This window comes from Microcaecilia unicolor, chromosome 8, assembly GCF_901765095.1.
Source record: "Microcaecilia unicolor chromosome 8, aMicUni1.1, whole genome shotgun sequence".
NCBI lineage: Eukaryota > Metazoa > Chordata > Amphibia > Gymnophiona > Siphonopidae > Microcaecilia > Microcaecilia unicolor.
In genome coordinates this window covers 152,351,042-152,373,238 of record NC_044038.1, presented here as the reverse complement: position 1 = coordinate 152,373,238, position 22,197 = coordinate 152,351,042, and the positions used below count along the sequence as shown (strand labels likewise).

The window sequence follows — 22,197 nt, the reverse complement described above, 5'->3', positions numbered from 1 at the left end:
CCGTCCAACATATCTAATCAACAATACTAAAAAAATCCTGACAGTTCAAAATTAAATTATTTCCCCAACCCCTCTGAATCTATATATTGAAGGCCTACCTGAATAGATGAGTGTTTAACAAAGCTCGATATCCTTTGGGGTTAGATTCTGCTCAGATCTTTTTGGGAGATGATTTGAAAGGGAGGGAGCTAGCCAAAAGAAAGCCAAAAGAAAGATTCCCGAAAGGTCCTAGAAAAAAAAAGTGAAGCATAACCAGTCTGATCCTGCAGGGATATAAGCGTCAGAACATACGGTATGGCATTGAACTCAGTAACCTGGCTTTTATTCATAGTACGTTTTATAGGCAATACAAATAATTTTAAAATTTTATCCAATACTGTACAGGCAAACAATAATAGAATTTAAAAGTGATGTGATGTGATCAAACCTCTGAGCATTTTCTAGCTTTCTGATTGTATAATGGTTTTGGGAACTAGAGCCTAGGATCTAGAGATCATTCAGAAGGCTCGCACAGGGCCAACTGGAAATTTTTGTTTTGTGTTGTTTCCTGTGACGTTTCCAGGAATGTTTCATTTTATTCTAGGAATTTGTTTGTTATAGGAATTTTGTCGTCGAGTGGATACAATATTCGCAAAGAGGGTGCTTTTGTTTCCCCAATAGTGCATGTGCGGTTATTCACACATGTGCGTAGTATGCAGAAAACAGTGTGCACTTGTTGCAAAGAGTGCACACTGTTACTGGCAAACAAAACACAAACCCCCTAATTCTATATTTTGGGTGCACAATTTAATTGCTTAATGAGTCAATAAACACCAATAATTGGGCACTAACAATCCATTACTGTTAGCCACTTGATAAATGTCTCTAGTAAACAGAAGAAAACCAGAACATTGTACCAATGATTACTAAAAGGTAACTTTAAAGCATTACAGGAACGCAAGACCTTTAAAGTCAGAATGATTAAATATTTTGGCACCCACCAGACAGGACTTAAAGATATGGGTTTTCTAGCCCATTATAAATCATAAAATTCTACTGCTTTGTCACCCTGGTATCACCATGCATATCTCCCTGTCCCTCATCCACCCGGCCCTCCCTTTCTGTCACCTAACCCACCCCACCCCGAAGCTGTTAGACTCACTGAAATGCTTTGATGTTTCACTTATATATATACTGTTATTTATCAACATTTGCTTATTTCTGATCTGACGAAGAAGGGCTACCTTTGAAAGCTAATCAAAAAATGTATTAAGTTAGTCCAATAAAAAAGGTATCATCTTATTTTCTTTTCTATGTTTTATTTTACTCTATTTCTATTGATTACCTTTAAAAGTGGACTAACACGGCTACCACATCTCTCTACGGTTAGATATTAGATACTGGACTTTAAAAACTATTTTACCTTGTTTCAAGATTTAAAAGCACAAAATATAGGTAGAATTAGCAGTTCTACAAGGCTGACTCTATACATATCTCCTAGAGAATCTCGGCTTCCCCTAGGAAGCAGATACTTCAAAGGGACTCAGACTGTCATCAAGCACTGTATGGGTAACATCCACTGTTAATTACTGTTATAACTAGAGAGCTTTGTCATCTTTTCTACTTTAAACAAGAATGTGCTTTGGCCTAGTAAACCAAAGATTTTCATTCATCCCAGTAATCTGTGGAAGAAGGAAAAATAAACTCCTCCATCTACCTAGAGGCAGGGCTTTTTTGAGGGGGTACTGAGTACCGGCTCCTTTTCCATTGTATGCTAAAGTTGACCCGTGGACCCCAAGTTTTAATGAAAGAGCTCAGGCTCTCTACACATCAATTCTGCCTTGTCATAGATTCTGTGACTTGTTGCAGGGGGCCTGGCTATTGTGGGGTGGGTCCCTCAGTGATCACCCCACCCCTGAAGGGTGGCCAGGCATTTGAGGACCAGCACCTTCTTTGCTAGAAAAAACACACTGCCTAGAGAACACAAACTCAAGAGACAAAACGCTTATCTAGCTATACCCACATGAATATCTGCCTACCACCATCAAGAAAGGAAACATCCTACTCACCCCCATACCCAAAGACGCAAAGAAAAATGCTAGTGAACTAACCAGCTACAGACCAGTAGCATCCTACTCACCCCATACCCAAAGACGCAAAGAAAAATGCTAGTGAACTAACCAGCTACAGACCAGTAGCATCCATTCCCTTAATAACCAAACTAATGGAAGGGATGGTGACCAAACAACTCACAAACTATTTAAACAAATTCTCAATACTACACGACTCCCAGTCAGGGATTTCGGTCTAACCACAGTACTGAAACAGTACTAGTTACCCTCATGAATAAATTCAAACAAACAATTGCAACTGGCAAGAACATACTACTTCTACAATTTGACATGTCTAGTGCCTTCGACATGGTTGATCATGGAATACTACTACATATCCTTGAGTACTTCGGAATTGGAGGCAACGTTCTCAATTGGTTCAAGGGGTTCCTAACTAATGATCATACCAAGTGGTCATCTAATTCGACTACATCAGCCACATGGATACCTGAATGCGGAGTTCCACAGGGATCCCCCGTATTACCAACCTTATTTAACTTAATGATGACACCCTTGGCCAAACTACTATCAAACCAGAACCTCAACCATACATATACGCAGATGACGTAATGATCTACACCCCATTTAAACAAGATATAAAGGAAATTTCCAATGACATCAACCAAAGCCTACACATCATGCATTCATGGGCAGATGCATTTCAGCTGAAACTCATGCAGAAAAAACCCAATGCCTAATACTCACCTCTCAACATAACACGAACAAATTCACCAACATCAACACACCAAAACTAAATCTTCCAATTTCAGACACACTAAAAAATTCTTGGAGTTACCATTGGATCGACACCTAACTCTTGAGAGTCCCGCGAGAAACACAACCAAGAAGATGTTCCACTCAATGTGGAAATTAAAAAGAGTAAGACCTTTCTTCCAAGGAACGTCTTCCGCAACCTGGTACAATCAATGGTACTCAGTCATCTAGACTACTGCAACGCACTCTACGCTGGCTGTAAAGAGCAAATAAGAAACTTCAGACAGCTCAGAACACAGCAGCCAGACTCATATTCAGTAAAACAAAATATGAAAGTGCAAAACCCCAACAAGAAAAGCTACACTGGCTCCCATTCAAGAACGCATCACGTTCAAAATATGTACTCTAGTTCACAAAATCATTCACGGAGATGCCCCAGCCTACATGTTCAGACCTGATAGACTTACCACCCAGGAATGCTAAAAAATCATCCTGCACATTCCTCATCTTCACTTCCCCAACTGTAAAGGTCTAAAATACAAAATAACACATGCGTCAACCTTCTCCTACTTGAGCACACAATTCTGGAATGCGCTGCCGCGCAACTTAAAAACGATCTATGAACTAACTAATTTCCGCAAACTACTGAAGACCCATCTCTTTAACAAGGCATACCACAAAGATCAACAAATGTGAACTCCTACACATATTCCAGATTGTCTTACAATATTGCTTGTTACACTACTATCATGTTTTAAATCATAAATCATGGTATACACAAGATACTTATGTAATACTAAATGTCTATTTTCTTATGTATTTCCACCATTCATGATGTATTGTAAGCCACATTGAGCCTGCAAAGAGGTGGGAAAATGTGGGATACAGATGCAATAAATAAATAAAATAAATAACCCCTAAAACTATTATTATTAGCATTTGTACAGCGCTACCAGACGCATGCAGCGCTGAACACCTGATACAAAGAGACAGTCCCTGCTCAAAAGAGCTTACAATCCAAGTAATACAGACAAACAAGACAGTTACGGGTGAGGGAAGTAATGGGTGAGAAGGGAGGAAGGGACAAGGGGAGGGCAATTGTGGCTAGGAGCTAAAAGCAGCAGTGAAAAGCAGCTACAACCATAACCACAACTAACAGACCACTTGGAAACCTGGCCCTAGTAAATGCCAAATCAGCCAGTAAAAACTGTCCTTAGATCCATGATGTCATCACACTACTTAGACATCTTGGGAATTACTGAGACCTGGCTGAATGGAAGTGGAGGAGGAATACCATGGGCTGAACTGTGCCCCACAGGTTTCACTATCTTACACCAACCAAGCCAAGGGAAGCAGGAATCCAGCTGGGAAATATGGAATTAATGTGGCTGCTTGTGGTCTATAGAGCATCTCACAACAACACACATCTTCTGGTGACTGAGGTAACCCTGAGCCACTCTAGGTTTATTTTTCCAGTATGAGTCTCTCTAGGGTACATGCCAAGTCTCTAATTTTGAAAAGTAAGAATCCTCAAGTATGCTTGAACTCTGTTTTCCTTGAGCAGTGTTGTTATAAGCCACTGCTCTTGCAAGTAAAACAGAGTTGAAGTGTACTCAAGGATTCTTACTACTAAGAATTAAAGGACTTGTATGTCACAGTTTGAGGACCCCCTGATGTAGGCACTTCTTGCTGAAACGTCCGTGCCAGGCCTCTGTGAACACCATTTTCTTATTTAGATTGACAATAATTATAATCTGGTGGACTCCTGAGTCATGTGCCAGCCCTCTCCTTGGCCGTTACATTTTTTTTCCTCATCTTGTTTACTTTGAGGAATTCTCACAGTTTTCTTCAAACAGTTTGTGATATACCATTTTGATACACATTAAAGCAGCACTGTCCCCTGCTTTTAAGGTTGCTGTGAATGGGATGCTGAGGTGAGAAACAGGGAATGAATGTATGCCCCATGCTTTGTCTACAACCATATTAATGAGATGATCGCAATTTGGAAGTTTCAGAAGCAGCAGAGTTGAAATGGCACAGGAAGGTATACACTGGTAACCTACCTAGATCTGGTTAGAGGCCAGTTATTAACTGGAATGTCATGTATTACATTACTTGTCTGCTTTTAAAAGAACTAATGGCGGTGTATGCAAACTACCCACAGCTACCGCCTCTGCTCAGCAAAAATTCCATTTTTACCCCGAGTAGGAGTCACTGCCACATGTAATAATGTTTGGAATCTTGAAGGGAGGGGGTGTGGAGACTGGTTCATTTTCTGTTTTGCTCATTTCAGTAACGGTAGATATACAATAACAAAAAATAAATTTTTCAAAACATAAATGGCATTTGTATAAAATTATAACTTTGTTGATTCCTGCTATGATAGTTCTTACAAGTACTTTGTAGAGCTTTCTTTGTTTTGGAAGTTAAAGGCAGGTGTCAAACATTTACTTTCAGATGTATTTGTAGGATCTCTCTGTGGGAAGTATAAACTTATAGCAATATGTATAAATAATATATAAAACACAGCAAGCAAAATCATTTTAATAAAATATTTCCGGAAGGGCAAAACAATACCTAATACCCTGAAAGAATCGTTGCTGGGTTGGCCAGTGGCAGTCCTATGCTAGATTTGATTCATGCGTCTGATCTTTACTGTTCTAGATGCTTCAGAGGCAGTGTTCACAACTCGGGGGGGGGGGGGGGGGGGGGGGGGGGCAACTGTCATTATTTAACAGTGACCTCTAGTGGTCAGTATTAGGATTTCTCATTGTGTTCCATAGTATGTAAACCCAAAAGCAGGGGAAGGGGAGAGATTGAGTTATTTAAAAAAAATGGAAGATTCATGAAGCCAGTTTTCAGCTCTGGCTCCATTTTCCAAAGCAGTGGGATGATACAGATCAAAAAGCAAATAGGGAAAACAAAAAGAACCGTCATGCATCAAGAGACTGAAGGAGAAAATGCAGCTTCTCATGCCACACAAGGTTCATTTTGTGGTAGAGACTTTTCTCTTTCTTTCTTTTTTTTTAAGTTCAAACAATTTGTATTGACTTGTCAAATAAAGAGAACAGTGGCTGCATTAGCCAATACAGTCAGAACAATAACTACCATCCTGGGAATAACAACCATGTCAATTCAATAATAATATATGTTGTGAACAATGAGCATGAATAATAGTTTAATAGCATTTAATATACCGCCCTATTTGTCATACAAGTCAGAGTGGTTTACATATTCATAAAACAAAAAGAAAAATCAGAAAAGAACGCCAATTAAAATAGAAAAGAAAGAAACATCACACGCATCTCACAAACCAGTTAAAAGAAATAGCATCCATCAGTTTCTTCTGTAAGCCTTCTGTAAGTCACGTGGCCAGAGGACAACCCTGCTAACCAGAAATAAAAACTTTGCAAATAGAGAAGATTCCAGTCTAATTTTAAACCATTCATAAGACTGTTCATCCCAAATGTGTTGTGGAAGAGAAATCCATAAATAGGCAGCAAACCAGAAAAAAATGCCCTCTCTCGTTGAAGAAAGGCACAGCTGATTGGAGGGGCGAAGAGCTAATAACCCCTGTACCTGAGACCTAAAAACCCGAGATGGTATATTTGGAAGCAATAAAATCAGCCAAATAACCCGGTTGTGCTGTGCACAATCTCAGTGCACCATAGTTAATACTTTTTATATTGGTCTGTACTCCACTAGAAGCCAATGATATTTTACATAATGTGGAATTACATGCTTTCTCTTAGCCCCCCAAGCAGTCGAATCCCTGCATTCTGAACAGTACATAGTCACTTCAGCATCTGACAAGATAGCCCCATAATGTTAACATAATCCAATTTAGAGATGAGGAGCACATGTAAAAAAGTATGTAAAACTGCCTCGTCAAAATAAGGGTGAACTGCATGCAGCATTCTCAAAGAAGCAAAACCAAATTGTACTACCTATGAAATTTGCTGTTCTAGTTTCAACTTCGAATCGATCCAAACACCTAAATAACGAAACAAATCTGATAACTGTACCTTGCCCTGTAAAAATTCAGAGCAGGGCAAGAGTCCAACCAACCAGCAAGCCGCGGTCTTCCCAATATTCAAAACCATTTGATTCAAAGTCATAGTTCTCCACTTCTGTCAAACAGGCCTGCAAATCCGAAAGATCTGACATTGTAGGTGAACAATAAGTCACCAACAAAATATCATCTGCATATACACGTACCTCAAATTGTTGCACAATTGTTATCAAGGGGACCAAAAACGAATTAAATAGGACTGGGAATAAGGCCGAAACCCTGTGGCACCCCATGCTATTACTCAAACTGTCGAAGTATCCCCTCCTACCTGAACCACAAAGGTACAACTTTAAAAAAAAAAAAGAAGAGAACCAGGTTAACACCTGGCCACCCATCCTAAGCTTAAATGATACAGCAATAAACGATGATCCAAAACATCAAAGGCAGCTGTGAGATCTAACAATACGACTAAAGCTACCATCCCTCTATCCAAATGGGTACGAGCATCACTCATCAGCAATGCTGATAATGTCTCCATACCATAAGCTTCCCAAAAGCCTGACCAATAGAGACTCAGTGCCCCCACCCTATCCACAAATCAACCAGCTGACAAAAAAAAAACACTCTCTCCACCAACTTAGCCAACAAACCCAAATTTGATATCGGCCTGTAATTGATCACATCCAACACATCCACCCCCCCCCCCCCCTTCTTCAGAACAGGGCATACTACTGCCTTTTTCCATGGGGTGGGAACCATCCCCTCATTCAAAATCCTAAACACCAAACCATACACCACCAGGAGTAAACTGTGGTGTTGCTGCCAAACCCAAGATACAGGTATAGGATCCAAACCCATTCCCACTCACAATCCCTTCATACTCTGAAGAAACTCATCCCACATGGGCTGCCTAAATTCTCTCTATCCATTATGAATCAAGCCAATGAAAGAGCTCCTGCAAACAAGATCATTCCCTAACCTCCTAGTCCCCTCACAGAGATCCTGTACTTTATTTACAAACACATCAGCCAAAAAATCCACCGAAGGAAAAAACTGAGCACCCTGAATCTTACCAACTACCTGCAAACCCTGCATTACTTGATAAACCTTATGAGCTGGATTAAGAACCCTATTCATCAAAGAAGTGAAATATTTCACTTTAGCTTGTGTCACCTGAGGCTGGTAGTATCTCTGTTGCTCTCTCAACACCTGCTTCGATTCCTGAGAACCATACCTCCTCCACACCCTCTCTGCCTTCTTCAGCTGGCGTCTCAACACCAGCAAACCTAAATGAAACCAGGGATCTCTCACCTCTCCCTCCCCCTAGCTCTAACATATAAAGAATATCTGCCTCAACCCTAAGTCCTATTCCAATAATCCACCTGGTCCTCCAAGGGAAGCATTAAAAAAGATCTCTCAAATTTCCCCGATAAAGAGTCCAACAAATCCAAATTCACTGCCCCAAAATCTTGTAGTTCCCAGAAAACAGCAAGGCAAACAATCTGTGAAATCCAACGTGGAAAATGAGCAAGCAGATCAGTAAATTTTTTTTCCAGCTTTGATAGCAGACTACTTGCTGGTGATTTGGAAACACAACAGGACATGCTGTTTGTGCTGGGTTTTTTTGCATTTCCTTTTTCCTTGTCCTGATATGCAATTTGCAATTGTTCTTATTCGTAGAGATACAGACTAGCCCCTGATGCAGCCCTTTTGTGGGCGAAACACAGCCTGTGTCGGGCAACTGTCTTTAATACGGTATCTTCAATAAAATATTTTGGATAATATACTGATCTGCTTGCTCATTTTCCACCCAAAATCTTGTAGCCATAACCCATCTGACTTACCTCACACCCTAATGTTTCCTTAATTGAGACTAAAACCAAATAATGATCGGTCCAGTAAAGAGGAATCACTCCCAAAGGGATGGCCACATAAGCCCAAGGGACCTCAAAATCAAATCCAATGCATGGCCCCCGAGATGCTTTGGGCCCTGTTTCGCCTAGTAAGGCCCAAATCAGCTATGCAATCTAAAAACCGTCATGCTATCGAGATAAAACCATCCTCTATTTGTATATTAAAATCCCAATAGACGAAATGATTATCAAACCTAATAGTCAATTCCCAATCACCACTAGTCAACTAGGGTGGGCAATAAAATAGTACAACATACAGAGGCCTAACTCCTTATGTTCTAACTAACAAGATCTCTGAATAAGATTTTTTTTTTTTTTTAAATCACTCCCCACCAAAATGCATCCTACTCTATTACATGGTTAGAAAAATAAAAAGTAAACCAAATGGAAAAAAAGAAAAAATAGTGAAGGATAAAAAGATGACAATGACAAAAACCCAATCATGGAATATTCATTCTCCGATTTCTAAATATTGTTCCAGCGAATTCCATATAGTTGTTATCTTATGGACCTTGTCGGTCTCTTCTGATGCTTTAAGTTTGTGTTTATATAAAAGGCATAGAGAACGCTACCAAAATGTTTCCTTTAAAGTGCAATTGCTGGTTGAAGTTAAATAAAGCTCTTATTATTTGCGATGTGGATTTTAATATTTCATTTAATAAAAACGGGATCATCATTTCTGCAAGTGCATTCCCTGAACCCACCATAGCCAGTTGCTGTTATCTAGACCTTCTTCCTCACTACCAAATCTCGTCTCGGCACCTTTCACCTAACTGCACCAAATGCCTAGAATGACTTTCTTTAACATGTGCGCAAAGCTTACCTCTGAGGCTGCTTTTAATTCTTGAACCCCAATTTCCTGCTACTTTAACTAAATCCAGGAGTAAGACAAGGGAGTTCACTTCTCAGTTTCTTAGAAAGACCTGGAGCCAATTGATAATTGTAGCAGAATCTCGATAGAGCAGCTCCCTGTGGCGTCCTGCTACAGATTCTCAGTGAGTTTGGGCTTTCTAAAATCCCCAGCATGTCTCCATAGGATAGTCCTGGATCCTCGATTGCACTGAGGATAGGGTATCTAACCACCTCAGAAAGGCCCCGTTCAAAATAAGTATGACGCAGACATTTCTAGCCAGTGAGGCTGGTCCAGGTTTTTCTTTTAACCAAGTAATGTACAGTACTTCACTCTGCATCAAAGCCTTTCTGCTACCGACTATAGGAGGAAAAACTAGTTATACCACCCCCCTCAGCAGCATAACAGACCAAAGTGCTGCCAGCAACTCACGTGCATTTAAAAAAAAAGTCTTCATTTCTCTCACAATGAGCAGAGAACACTAACTTTACAGACCTATGCATTTCTGCTTCCTTCAAACTGTGGCTTTCCTTGGTCACTCAGGGGCTGATGATCAGTTCCTCGTGCTGTTCCCGAATAATGCTGTAAAATTACCACTGGAACAGAGCGGGGAAAGAATGCCCTTATGATCAACGCTAATAACATACAAATATAGGCGCGTTATTAGCGTTGATCATAGGGGGGAAGTGCGGGAGGATTGTGCAAAAGTTTGACAGGTCTGGGCAGGAGAAACAGCATAGTCGCCTGCCCAGGCTCAATTTTGCAGTATATCAAATGTACAAATGAATAAAATAAATGTAGGTTCAAGGTGTTGTGCATGTATATACCCCTACATAATTTTATAAGGAGACATGTTCTGCATGTAATATATACTTTATAGATGGAAATGCGTTATGAAATGGCCCCTATGTTTGTTTTTACAGTGCTACATGCATTTTTATGCATTATATTATGGTAATAAATGAAGTGCATCATAGGTGCTAGAGCAGGGGTTCTCAAAATAGCCCGTAGGCCACACCCAGCCCACAATGAATATGCATAAGATAAATTTGCAGGCACTACCTCCATTGTATGCAAATTTATCTCATGTATCTTCCTTGTGGAAATCTTGAAAACCTGGACGGCTAGGTGTGTCCCAAGGACTAGGTTGAGAACCACTGTTCTAGAGCCACAGTGAGAGTAATTGGAAGAGCAGCCCTTGTGATGTAAAGGTTCTGGATGTCTCCAGCTGCGCTTAACATGTTTTCTCCTTTATATCTTACTTTTCTAGGTAGTCTGTTCTTCCACCGCAGTTCTCTATCTCCTCGGAGCCTGGGTTTCGAGACAGAATTTTCAGCAACTGAACCGTCCCTGGACATCTATGATGAGAACAAAGTCTGATGTTGCTGTGCAGTGTTCCTTTCCATTCTCTAACACTCGTCATTATGAACTGTTTTGTACGCTCTAGCCATGTGTCCTGTTCTTGAATAAGAGAACAGCACAATCAAAGAGCACAACCCACCATTTCCCTTGGCAAAAGGGGAAGTTGCAGAAGTAACTGTCTCCACAAGGACCGCATCTTCTTCAGATGAAGTTGTATGAAGCGAAGCGTTGCACACAGGGTTCTAACATCAACAGCGACGATGTTCACAGTTTCTTCTCCAAGATGGGCTACTGAAAATCCACCCGTGTCTTTGAACAAAACACGCTTCCTAAGGGCAGCCCCCATTTCTCCCCATGCCGCTGCTAATTGCTCTTGCAAGCACGCCTCTTCTTGAAATTCATGCCCTTTGTCATTGAAAAGCCTACACTCTTGGTAATCTGAATTTGTGATATATATCCTGGAGCACACAGGAGCTGTTGCCATTTTGGCGGCGTGTGGGGAATGAGAGGTTGTTGATGAGATATTCCAGACTGTTCCTGAATACACGAGGATTCGTCTTTGTCTTGCTTCTGGGTCCTGTAAAGTGACTGTGTGGTTTGGTTGAGTTTATTTTCCTGCACATTGTTTGGGTTTCATCAGAGCCTGCAACGATATCAAGGATGTATTTGATTCCTAGGGCCGGAATATCCTGGCTCTCTGTTGCTTTACTCACTGCTACAAACAAGTGTTGTTCATTGACCCTGGAAGCAGTGTGATAGCACGTTGCTGCCCACAGGCCCATCTGTCAAACAAATACTCCCAGTTCATCACTTCCTAATGAGACATACACAGCTTGACTCCGTTAGCTTCCGTGTTTTCTTCAGCTGCTACAGAATAATATAAATTTGATTTCTTTTCCTTCTGAACTACAAGAAACTGAATTTAGAAGAAGCCACCAACAACAAGAAATAAACCTGAACCTTTAACCCATTATTGTTGTTGAATGTTCTCAGCTTAAACTGTGAAGAGAAGCTTTTCTGTTTAATGGCATCCAGTCAGCATGTCCCAGTCCCTAAAGTGTCATTTAGCTTTGACTGAAGTTGAGTTGCTTGAAAGAAAAACCAAGTACAATAAAACGAGGTAGTAATACTTCAGGGAAAATCAGGACTCAACTGCTACTGCTGCAACAGAATTAGACGGAGCCATCCAGGTCTTTTCCACTATACACAGAGGGCTAGATTCAAGCAGATGGCGCTCATAATTAGGCTCTTTATAGAATAGCGCTTTGTGTGGATTCCTGCACCCAAATTTTGGCTCAAGGACTTAACACTTGCTAACACCTGGATATAAATCCTTGCACGCAACCCCGGTTTTCTATAACACTGAGCTCAAATATTTGAAACTTCCCTGACCTGCCCATGTCCCTCCCATGGCCACACCTCCTTTTGGGTTGTGTGTGTGACACACTTTGGGTACACAGCGTTATGGAATAGCGCATAGGCAGATCCATGCGTAAGTCCAAACTAGTGCCAATTAACATCAATAATTGATTATTCATGCTTTGTTAATTAGTTTGCACGTGGGCGACCTTCATAGAATCCAGGGGACAGAGGGTAGTTCAATAAAGGGGTTCCTATTTCTTTTTGGAGCCTATTCTATAAAGAAAAAAAAAGAGGAAGGCACCTACTTTTCTTAACAGAATACTAGCGTAATAGTTCAAAAATATGCCTATATTCTATACACAATCGCTTACACCAGCAATAGAGCTGGTATCAGCACTCACACCTACAAATGCACAAACACTATGGTATTTCATAATGTACACATGTAAATGTGTTCCCCACCCCCACTCTGCCCAAACTCCCCCATGTGTACACTCACGTTCAAAGTACACACCTTTCAATATTGGCATGTACCTACAGAACAGTGTGTGGCTGGAAAATGGTCATTAATGCACATGTCAACGTACACGCGTGAGTGACTAGAATATAGGCATTTACACACATTCCTGCTTCCCAAATCTTGGCGGCTCCTTCTGCCACCAGAATGGGTTACACACCTCAATAAACTGGCTCCTGAGAATCAAAGGCCCCAATATTCAAAATGATTTAACCAGGCAAGAAAGGGGTGGGCAGGCGTGGGACCCACTGAACTGGTCTGCACAGGGCCCCACAATTGCTAAGACTGGCCGTCCAAGATAGATGCTAGAACTGAATATCTGGGGTTTAATTCTCCCAGCAGTGTTCAACTGCTGTCAAAAGCATTGACTGATGAATATCAGCTGGAAAAAGATTTGCGCACGAATCAAGGGAGACGTGAGATGTGTTTTTCCACTCCCTGGTTAAGATGGCCACAGTTTTTCTTGGTTGGGATGTATTTTTTCAGACGATGCAAAATGTACAATATCACAGAATGATTTTCTCCTGTGTAAAAGCTGCCAGATGTCATGTGATTTTTCTTTCCTTGGACAATTTTTAATTGTGGGGGGAGGGGGAAGCATTAACCTTTCATGAAGGGGATGTGTATCATGACTGCTAGAACAATATGGTAACATGTTCCTAAATCTGTAAAAGACAGCATGCATGTTGAAGCGGTTAGCGTGTGTTGATTGGGATAACCCATGTAATTTTTCTTTCATGCATAAACTGTGCTTTTTATCACGGGCACATTATGTTATGGAGTTTATGCACAAAAATAATGCCAAGGAGTTAGTGTGATACAAAATTGTGAAAGCAGCTTCTTATTAGCTATGAACTCCATGCTGAAAGTATATGGAACATCACAAAGAAATTTAACTACAGCTCGAAGAGGTGTAGTGTTAAGAATTTTGCGATAAAAGTCCATATTTAAAATACACACAGGATTTACCTTCTGGGTATGTTTGCATATAGTTCCAGTGTGTGAAATAATGATCACCAAACACTAATATGAATAGTTGTGTGACGTTTAGATGAATTTCCCCACTATTGTTTCATCTCGGACACCGTTGTAATGTTGAGGTTTCAGGTGATGACTTTGGTACTCTCAGTAGACTTGCTGGTGATATTGTTGTTGATATAAAACCACCAGCTCCCAGGATTCTGTATAGGTCATCCAAATTTGGGCACACCACCCATATCTGTGTGCAAACTGCTAGCGCTTAATTGGCTAATCAATTAGTGTTAACAAGCATTTAATTAGCAGTAATTAGGACTTGCACACAGACCTGCCCTACTCCCTATTCTATGACATACGCACCTATATTTCATAGCGTGCAACTCAAAAGGGGGTGTGGCCATGGGCAGGTTAGGGTCATTCCCAGAAGGGGCATTATAGAATACCTGCATTCGTGCACCTCACTGCCATGTTGGTCATCAGCATTTACACCAGTTTTTGGCAGGTGGAAATGACATGCTCGTGCCCAAAGTTAGATGGGAAACACTGGCCTGGCGTGCATTTCACAAGTCCAGTCCTGGAGTACCCCTTGCCAGTCAGGTTTTCAGGATATCCACAATAGATATGCATGATGAACTAGATTTGCATAGACTGCCTCCATTGTATGCAAATCTCTTTCGCATATTCATTGTGGATATCCTGAAAACCTGACTGGCAAGGGGTACTTCAGGACCGGACTTGGGAAACACAGCGCTAGGCTAGTATTCTATAAAGGTTGCTCCGCACAGAGCATCCTTTACAGGATACCAGCTTAGTGCAGATCATAACGCTACCTAACGGGCACCATTTACTGACTCTGGCCCCAAGTGTTTTGGCCCGACTGGCAATTTGAACACAGGACAGCTGTTGTGCTGGAAACTCCAGATGTACAAGAGGCTAATAGCAAGTATATGGACTAGTGATTGTCAATGCTAGTCTGGAGCCATACCTGGCTCTTTGCTTCATTTGATTTATTTTTATGCATGAAAGTTTTATGTGATGTATGTAGTAATGATGTCTGGAATGAGACATTTGGATGTTTACACTGTACATCGCATTGTTATACAAGATTATGCAATTTATTTTTTAAAATGTAACATAATAGTCCATCTAGTTTTCAGAGTAGCCACCATAAATATGCATGAGAGAGAGATGCATATACAGTGTCTCCACTGTATGCAAATATATTTCATGCATATTGATTGGACCTATGCTGGAAATCAGACTGAGTAGGTGTGCCTTCAGGTTGATGTACCAAGGCTGCTACAGTTTGGCAAAGACAGGTGCTGACATGGAAAGACACAGGATAACAGGGTGACCCCTTCCATACACCCCCATGTACACATGTGTCCGATACTCCTTAAACTGGTCAATAGCAATCCAGCTTACAAGAATGTAGGGGAACGGCACCACCAGATAGGCAAGGTAAGTTCCAGCAGGGAGTTTGCTGGAGAATGGGGGTGGGGTCGGGTGCTCAAGGAAACCCTTTCCTACAGCACTGTGTTCCCCAGCAACAGGCTTGCCACTGACAGACTGAAGCTATATAAAGCAGCTCAGTATTGGAATAGTCAGGGTTGGTGCAGAAACTAGGACTGGTGTCTTTTACCAAAGCTAGAAACATCATATGGCAGGACCAGAATTCAGAAACCATGGGATAAACCTAGGGACGGACTGACCATTCCGGCAACCGGGCAGTGCCTGAGGGCCCAGGGCTCTAAGGGCCCAGTGCTTCTCCACCACTTGATCCAGCATCTCCCCCTGCTCCCAGTACCTGTCAGCGTGAGCAACCCAATCCATTCTGTACTCTCCCATGCATGCCCGCCAGAAAGAAGAAAACCAGTTGCAGAGCCTGCTGCACAGGCACTCTGCATGGCTCGGCTGGTCCCACCTCACCAAGTGTGCGTCAGAGGGAGGCAGGACCATGCAGAGTGCTTGCATGACAGCAGAGGTGTAGCCATGGGTGGGGTGACATGGCCAGTGTTACTTTTTTCCCCCCTGCCCATCCCACGGTCCAGGCATCTCTTTCCCCCCTCCCCCCCCCAAAAGTCTGTTAACAGGCCTTGCTCTTCACAGGATCATCGGCAGCGATTTCCAAGTGCTGCCTCTGGCTAACCCGGAAGCCTTCCTTCTGCCTCGTCCCAGCCCCTCTGATGCGGCAGAGGAAGGCATGGGGTCAGTAGCAAGTAGTTCTTGGGAATTGCTGCCGGCGATTCTATGAAGGGAAAAGGGTGTTAAGGTAGATCGGGGAGAGGGAGATGCCAGACTGGGAATGGTCAGGGGGAAGAGAGAGAACTGGTGGACAATGGGAGTAAGGGAAGAAGAGATGGAGGGGAAACATTTCTGGATCCAGGGTGAGAGAGAAAGAACTGGGATGGAGGGAGAAATGTTGGACCTGAGGCACAACATAAGGATAAAGAGAGATTATGAGCAATGGGGGTAGGAAAGAGAGCGAGGGAAAGTTTTTGGACATGGGGTGGCCTAGAGGGAAGAATCTGCATGAGTGAAAAGGAAAGTAGAAAGAGAAAGATGTTGGATCCAGGTTTTTGTTCAAGTACGTTTTAAAAATATTATGACAGATGCTGAACCAGTGATCTCAGTGGTGGAATGAGGTGGGGTGGGGGTGCCCATGATCCTTATTGGCCGGGGGCCCGGATCACTGGATAAGCCAGAAAATTCTTTGCTGGTGTCAGTGCTATTGTACCAGGAATAAACTGGTCAGACTGGATGGACCTTGAGGTCCTTATTCAGTATTTCTAGGAAAAGAGAGAGATTCCTTAGCCAGCGTGTAAAGCAGTCCCAAAATCAGAAGTCTAAGAAGGGGACTGATGTCTATGAAAGGAATGGAGCTTGAAGACTGGCATAGAAGTATGTGCTGCAGGGCAGATAAAGCTGTATCAAGGCCCAATAATAGAAAGAGAATGGCGGTGTTCAAAGGTGAGAAGGTGCACTAGGAATGAAAAGGGAAATATTGCTCTTATTAGCATCCTGACCCCTAGCAATACTACTGCAAGCCTGCCGCCAAGGGTTGCGGTGACCATTTTGAGATCCAGGACCATGTGAGCAGGAGCCCCTGGGCATTGTTCATAATCTCACTAGACACTAGACACCCCAGCAGGGGCAGACTGACAGTGGTTAGGGGCTCTGGGGCATTAAGGGTCATGGCCCCCCCCCAGCCACTGCCCACCACCCCACTATTGCACATCACAGCTGCCCACTCCCACACAATACAGACGCCTACAAGTGGGTCTTCCCTTGAAGTCCCTGGTGGTCTAGCGGCTTCTTCAGGGGCAGAAAAGAATCCCACACTTTCCTACCCGTCGCCGCTATTCTTCTTGTACCTGACGCCGTGGCCACCATGTTTTCAAAAAGGCTGCTGAGACTTCTAGTCTCAACAGACTTTTTTTTAAAACAGCAGCCACGGCGCCAGGCACAGGAAGAATAGCAGCAGGGGGCAGGAAAGCATCTGGGATGCTTTCCTGCCCCTGCAGAGGTTACTAGACCACCAGAACCCTTTCAAGGTAGGACCGCCGTGAAGGGCTGCAGTATGCGGTGGCAGGCAACCTGGCATAGCCTCTGGACCCTTGGGCACTGCCCAGTTGCCAGAATGGTCAGTCCACCCCAGTAAGGCTAGAGAGGAGGGATGGGGGTGGAGGGGAACAGTTGTGTCCAGGGAGGGTTGAGGGGGATTGGATGCTGAGGCACATTATGGGGGGGGGGGGGGGGGTAATCCTGTTTCTAAGGAACGGGGATGATGGGGAGGCCAAATGTGTGCTGTAGGACTAGGGCATATCAAGAGTGGGAGCAGCGACTTACAAAAGTTGCTCTCATATACATGTCGGCAGTGTTGCACATATGTTTTCCACTTGTGCAGCTTTTTGAAATCACTGTTCCTGCTGAAAGGAGAGGGACAGGACATACACATCCACCTGTTTTATAAGAGGCTTTACGTTTGGCAGAGCCTCTTGTAAAATACTTTAGGAATTCTCCAGGTCTCAAACTGGACTTCTGATTTATCCTCTCCACATTCCATCTAAAATCTGCCTCGCTATTTACTGAGACTCCAACTCTGTCAGCACAAAGTCTGAGAAATGATTTGCTGGTAAGTGCAACCAGCAGTGCCAGCTCATTGTCTTCTTGGGGTGCAGCACTTCGAGAAACATGATTGTTCTGGACTAGAGGGGTGTCAAACCCCTTTTTTTTTTTTAACACCGCTCTAGAGAATGCCTGGAAAGAAAATGTGTTTTGGCAGGAATGAGGTTTGGTTTAGTTATCCAAGCTCTGGGAGACCTCCAAATTCTTCTTTGGGTCCATTTCCAGTCAAGACTGCCAGCCCACATCTAAGGGTTTCCGAGACAGGAATGTTTATAATTAGAAACCCCAGATGCTTATTTAATAAATGTGACTTGAAATACAAAGCATATTTTACACAATTTTGGTTTGTCTAGGCTGATCCAGCCAGTCAGTGATCAAAACTTCAATCTAGACTTTGGGTTGAAAAGCAGAAATGTTTCAGACTGAATTATGGCTATTTTAGGCATCAACCCTGTCAGCAGCTAGCACTGAGGTTAGGATAGATTATGGCAGTAATTCTAGGCTTTATCACTCAGGGATATTTTCACTAAAGTGTGTTAATGCGCACTGGAGCCCTTTTACTAAAGTGTGGTGAAATCTGGGCTTAGCGCAATGTGATGCAGGACTTTCCCCACGCACTAAGCCCAGATTTACGGGAGCATAAAAGTCCGCCATTTTCTTTTTTTTTTCTTTTATAGGTTGTGCGCAATTGTTCCCATTAGCATTCATTATCTGCAAAAAAAAACAACATGGAAGCACTCGCCACCTTGTATTTAAGAGGCACTAAAGTGCCCCCGCACTAACCCCGCGGTTAGAACTCGATTCTATAAATGGCGGCTAAACTGTCACCAAAAAAAAAAACAGGGCTTAGTGCTATTCTATAAACCACACTTACAGTTAGGCACAGTTTATAGATTAGCACTTAGTGCCAATAACTGCAACTACATTTAGGCACGACCATTTACACCAATGAAAACCTGGTATAAATCCCCACATGTAAATTAGGCGCAGAGCCCCTTAATTCTAGAATGAGCATAAATTTTAGGAATGCCCCTCCTGTGGCCATGCCCCCTTTTTGGATCCACGCACTAGAATTTACGTGCGCCTCTTTATAGAATACGCCTAAAAGATGCCACGTAAACTCTAATTATTGCCAATTAGTGCTGATAATTACTACTAATTATTTCTATAGCATTACTAGATGTACATATGTGCGGTAACTCATTTTTCCCTGCATTAAGCGCTATTAGTTTTAACGCCCTTTAGTAAAAGGATCCCACTGCAGAGATAGGTCTCACCGAGATCAATGAGGACCACAGCTAAGCAATGCGCCGTAGCAGGCATCCACTTTAGTAAATATGGCCCTCAGCGAATTTAGTCTGAAAACCACACAGCAGTGTTTTCTTCATTTTAACCTTCCAAGTGTAATCATCATCTCCACTTAACTCTGTGGTATCTAAAATAAAAGCATTGTGCCATGAAAAGGGCTCAGTATTACAGTATCAGAATTATGTTCCACATTGTTTAATGAAAGAAACACAACAGCAAAGGTAACAAAGAAGAATCCCAAACGATCGATCCTGATGATAAAATACTTTATTGTATTGACAGAAAGACTCTACACGAATTAGTGTTTCGGCCAAAAGGCCAGTATTGTTCTTCGATACCAGCGACAATCAGAACCTCATGTTATTGGCATTAGCCTGTTTGTGTACCTAAGTTTTTCTTTTCAGTAATGCTACTAAAACATACGTGTACATCCTCATGAAGGTGTACGCGTATGTTTAAGTAGCATTACTGTGTTTAAGCTCGAGTTGTAAGATCAGACTCCTGATGAAGGCCTTTTGGCCAAAACACATTTCTGCCAACGCAATAAAAGTATTTTATCAACAGGATCAATGTTTTGGGATTCTTCTTCTCGGTCACCTTTGCTGTTGGGTTTCTTTGGTGTGTTTGTGCAAAAGTTATTTCTTCTTCTTTTTTGGTGTGTTCACCACATTGTTTAATGCCTGCCAACTAATAAAACCAAAAAACTTGCTGGACCAAAGACACATTAGTTTTTTGAATACTTGAATCAAATCAGTGAAAACAGACCTATTTTTAAAATACAGAATTTGATTTCGTATTTAAAACTTGCTTTCGATGGTGTGAAGATCCATGTGAAGGGTAATTCTTCAAGGGGTACCTAGATGGAGCCTATTTTGTAAAGAAAAGTGGGCACTGACTTTTCCTCACAGAATAGTATTGTAACTTGCCAAGAACATACCCATATGTGTGGCACAATCACCTAAAAAGAAAGACCAGTCTCCGAGGGTAGGAAGCAGAAGCCAAAAAACAGATGACCAAAGACCATCTCTGCTGTTTTTTTTGGCTTCTGGCGCAATCACGTAACCAAAGTCCCTTGCAAAGTACAAGTCAAGCAAACACAGCGAAGACGACACCAAAAAATGGAGCTAGATGATGTGTGAATCTTGCAGGGATTTTGTTCAAGCATTCAATAGACTTGACAGGAATCATGTTTCAACCATAGCAGCCTTTGAAATATGCAATCCAGACAATCGTAACTGCTTATTTGCTTGTAAATCAGCAAACCAGATTTCAAAGTGTATTGAAATTTGGTGCTATATTTGAGAGCTAGAGTGTTGAACACATTCATTTTGAAGACTCCTGAGGCAGGCCGCTGTGGCCGAAACACGATTCGTGTCGTCTATTGGTTGTTTGAATAAAATTCCTGCATGATTTACACATCATCTAGCTCCATTTTTTTTTGGTGTCACCTTCGCTGTGCTTGGCAGTCACTTAACCAGCCTTAAAGCTAGTGTAAACGATCACACCTAGAGCACTAAAGAACATGTATATGTAGATTATAGGATTCTGTAACCTACACGTATAAATGTGCCTCTGGATGATGCCTCTCCCCAAACCGTGTCCATGTAAACAGTTTCACAGTCTAGGGAAATGGCTGAAATATTTAACTAACTCCTAGTATGTACTTAAATGTAGTCTGGACCAATCCTTATACCATTTTATTAAAAGGCATAATAGTGTTTTGGGAAATGTTTGCACAGCAAATGCTGATTTCATGTTTTTATTTAACTAGACCATCAACCTTTTGTACATTTATCATTCTCAGATTAAAAATAGGAACGTAGCTATTTTTGTGTTGTAATGATTTATATAAAAAGATATCATTAAAGCAACTGAAATACAAAGGGCAGGTCAGATTTTTCAGTATGCAGAGGCACTAAGGTCCAGAAGCTCAAAAGTAAACATGGCCGCTAGAGGCCATTAGTGCCAGAGTTTTGAGCATTCAGGCCTAGGTACATCTCTTTCTCTGTCCCGGTGGCACTCTGTCCAATGTGCCACTCACTATTGTGAGTAGCTAAGACTTGTGAGACCTCCCCCCCCCCCCCCCCCCCACACACACACACTGCAGCATTCAACACTCTACATTGTCCCTTTAAGCTGTCAGATCTGATGGGGCCCATCCCTGCTTCTCAGACCAGAGTGGAGCTTGTAAGAAAGTGCCCTTGGGACAGAGGAGGAAGTGTCCCTTTCAGCACAGTAAATGCACAAAGGAAAACTTCCTTTCCCCAGCCACTCCTGAATTCTTGGAAGGAGGCTCCCCAACTTCAGCCTTTCCAGAGCCTGCACTAGTCTTCGAGCAGAAGAGCTCCAAGTGGTGAAAGAATTTTCACAAGGACATTCAGCCTGGATAAATGCACAAAGGCATCGTTCCTTAAAGGAAAACAACGCAAAACCAAAATCATCTCTCTGATTGAAGACTAACATCAAGGAGCCTGAACAGGCAGCTATAGATAACTATCTAGGAGAAGATGAAGGTGCAGCAATCCAGAAACAATCACCAAGAGAAAAAGATCAGCAAAAAGTAGCTGCAGGAGACCAAAGTACAAGCAAGATTGAAAAGTGCTTTAAAACGACACAGAATAAGATACAGCTATCAATCAATTTGCAATCACAGCGCTTTCATACAACTGAAACTGTAGACTAGACTTAGAATAGATTTCAGCCATGTGGATACACATAAGAATGTAAAGTGTGGATAAAATCAAAAGGTCCATCAAACCAGCATCTTGTCTCCGACTTGGTCAATCCAGGAATCAAGTGCCCAGCAAGGATCTCAAGAGTAGATCCATTACATGTTGCTCATTTCCAGGGATAAGCAGTGGCCCTCCCAAGTCTACATAGCTAATAATGATTTATGGACTTTTCTCCAGAAACCTTGCCTACATGATGCCCAATTTCCAAGACTCTTAAGGTCCTCCTGCAAA

The 22,197-nt window shown here is 42.2% G+C and overlaps 1 protein-coding gene across 1 annotated transcript in view; it reads left to right on the top strand.

Annotated features, from left to right (window-relative positions):
* Positions 1-15,851, top strand: part of RNF130 (ring finger protein 130) — a 288,762-nt gene extending 272,911 nt beyond the window's left edge. The window contains exon 8 of the mRNA XM_030213323.1: positions 10,850-15,851. Coding sequence (XP_030069183.1) covers positions 10,850-10,959 — 110 coding nt within the window. The 3' untranslated portion in view covers positions 10,960-15,851. The remainder of the gene's footprint in view (positions 1-10,849) is intronic.
* The last annotated feature ends 6,346 nt before the right edge of the window (positions 15,852-22,197 follow it).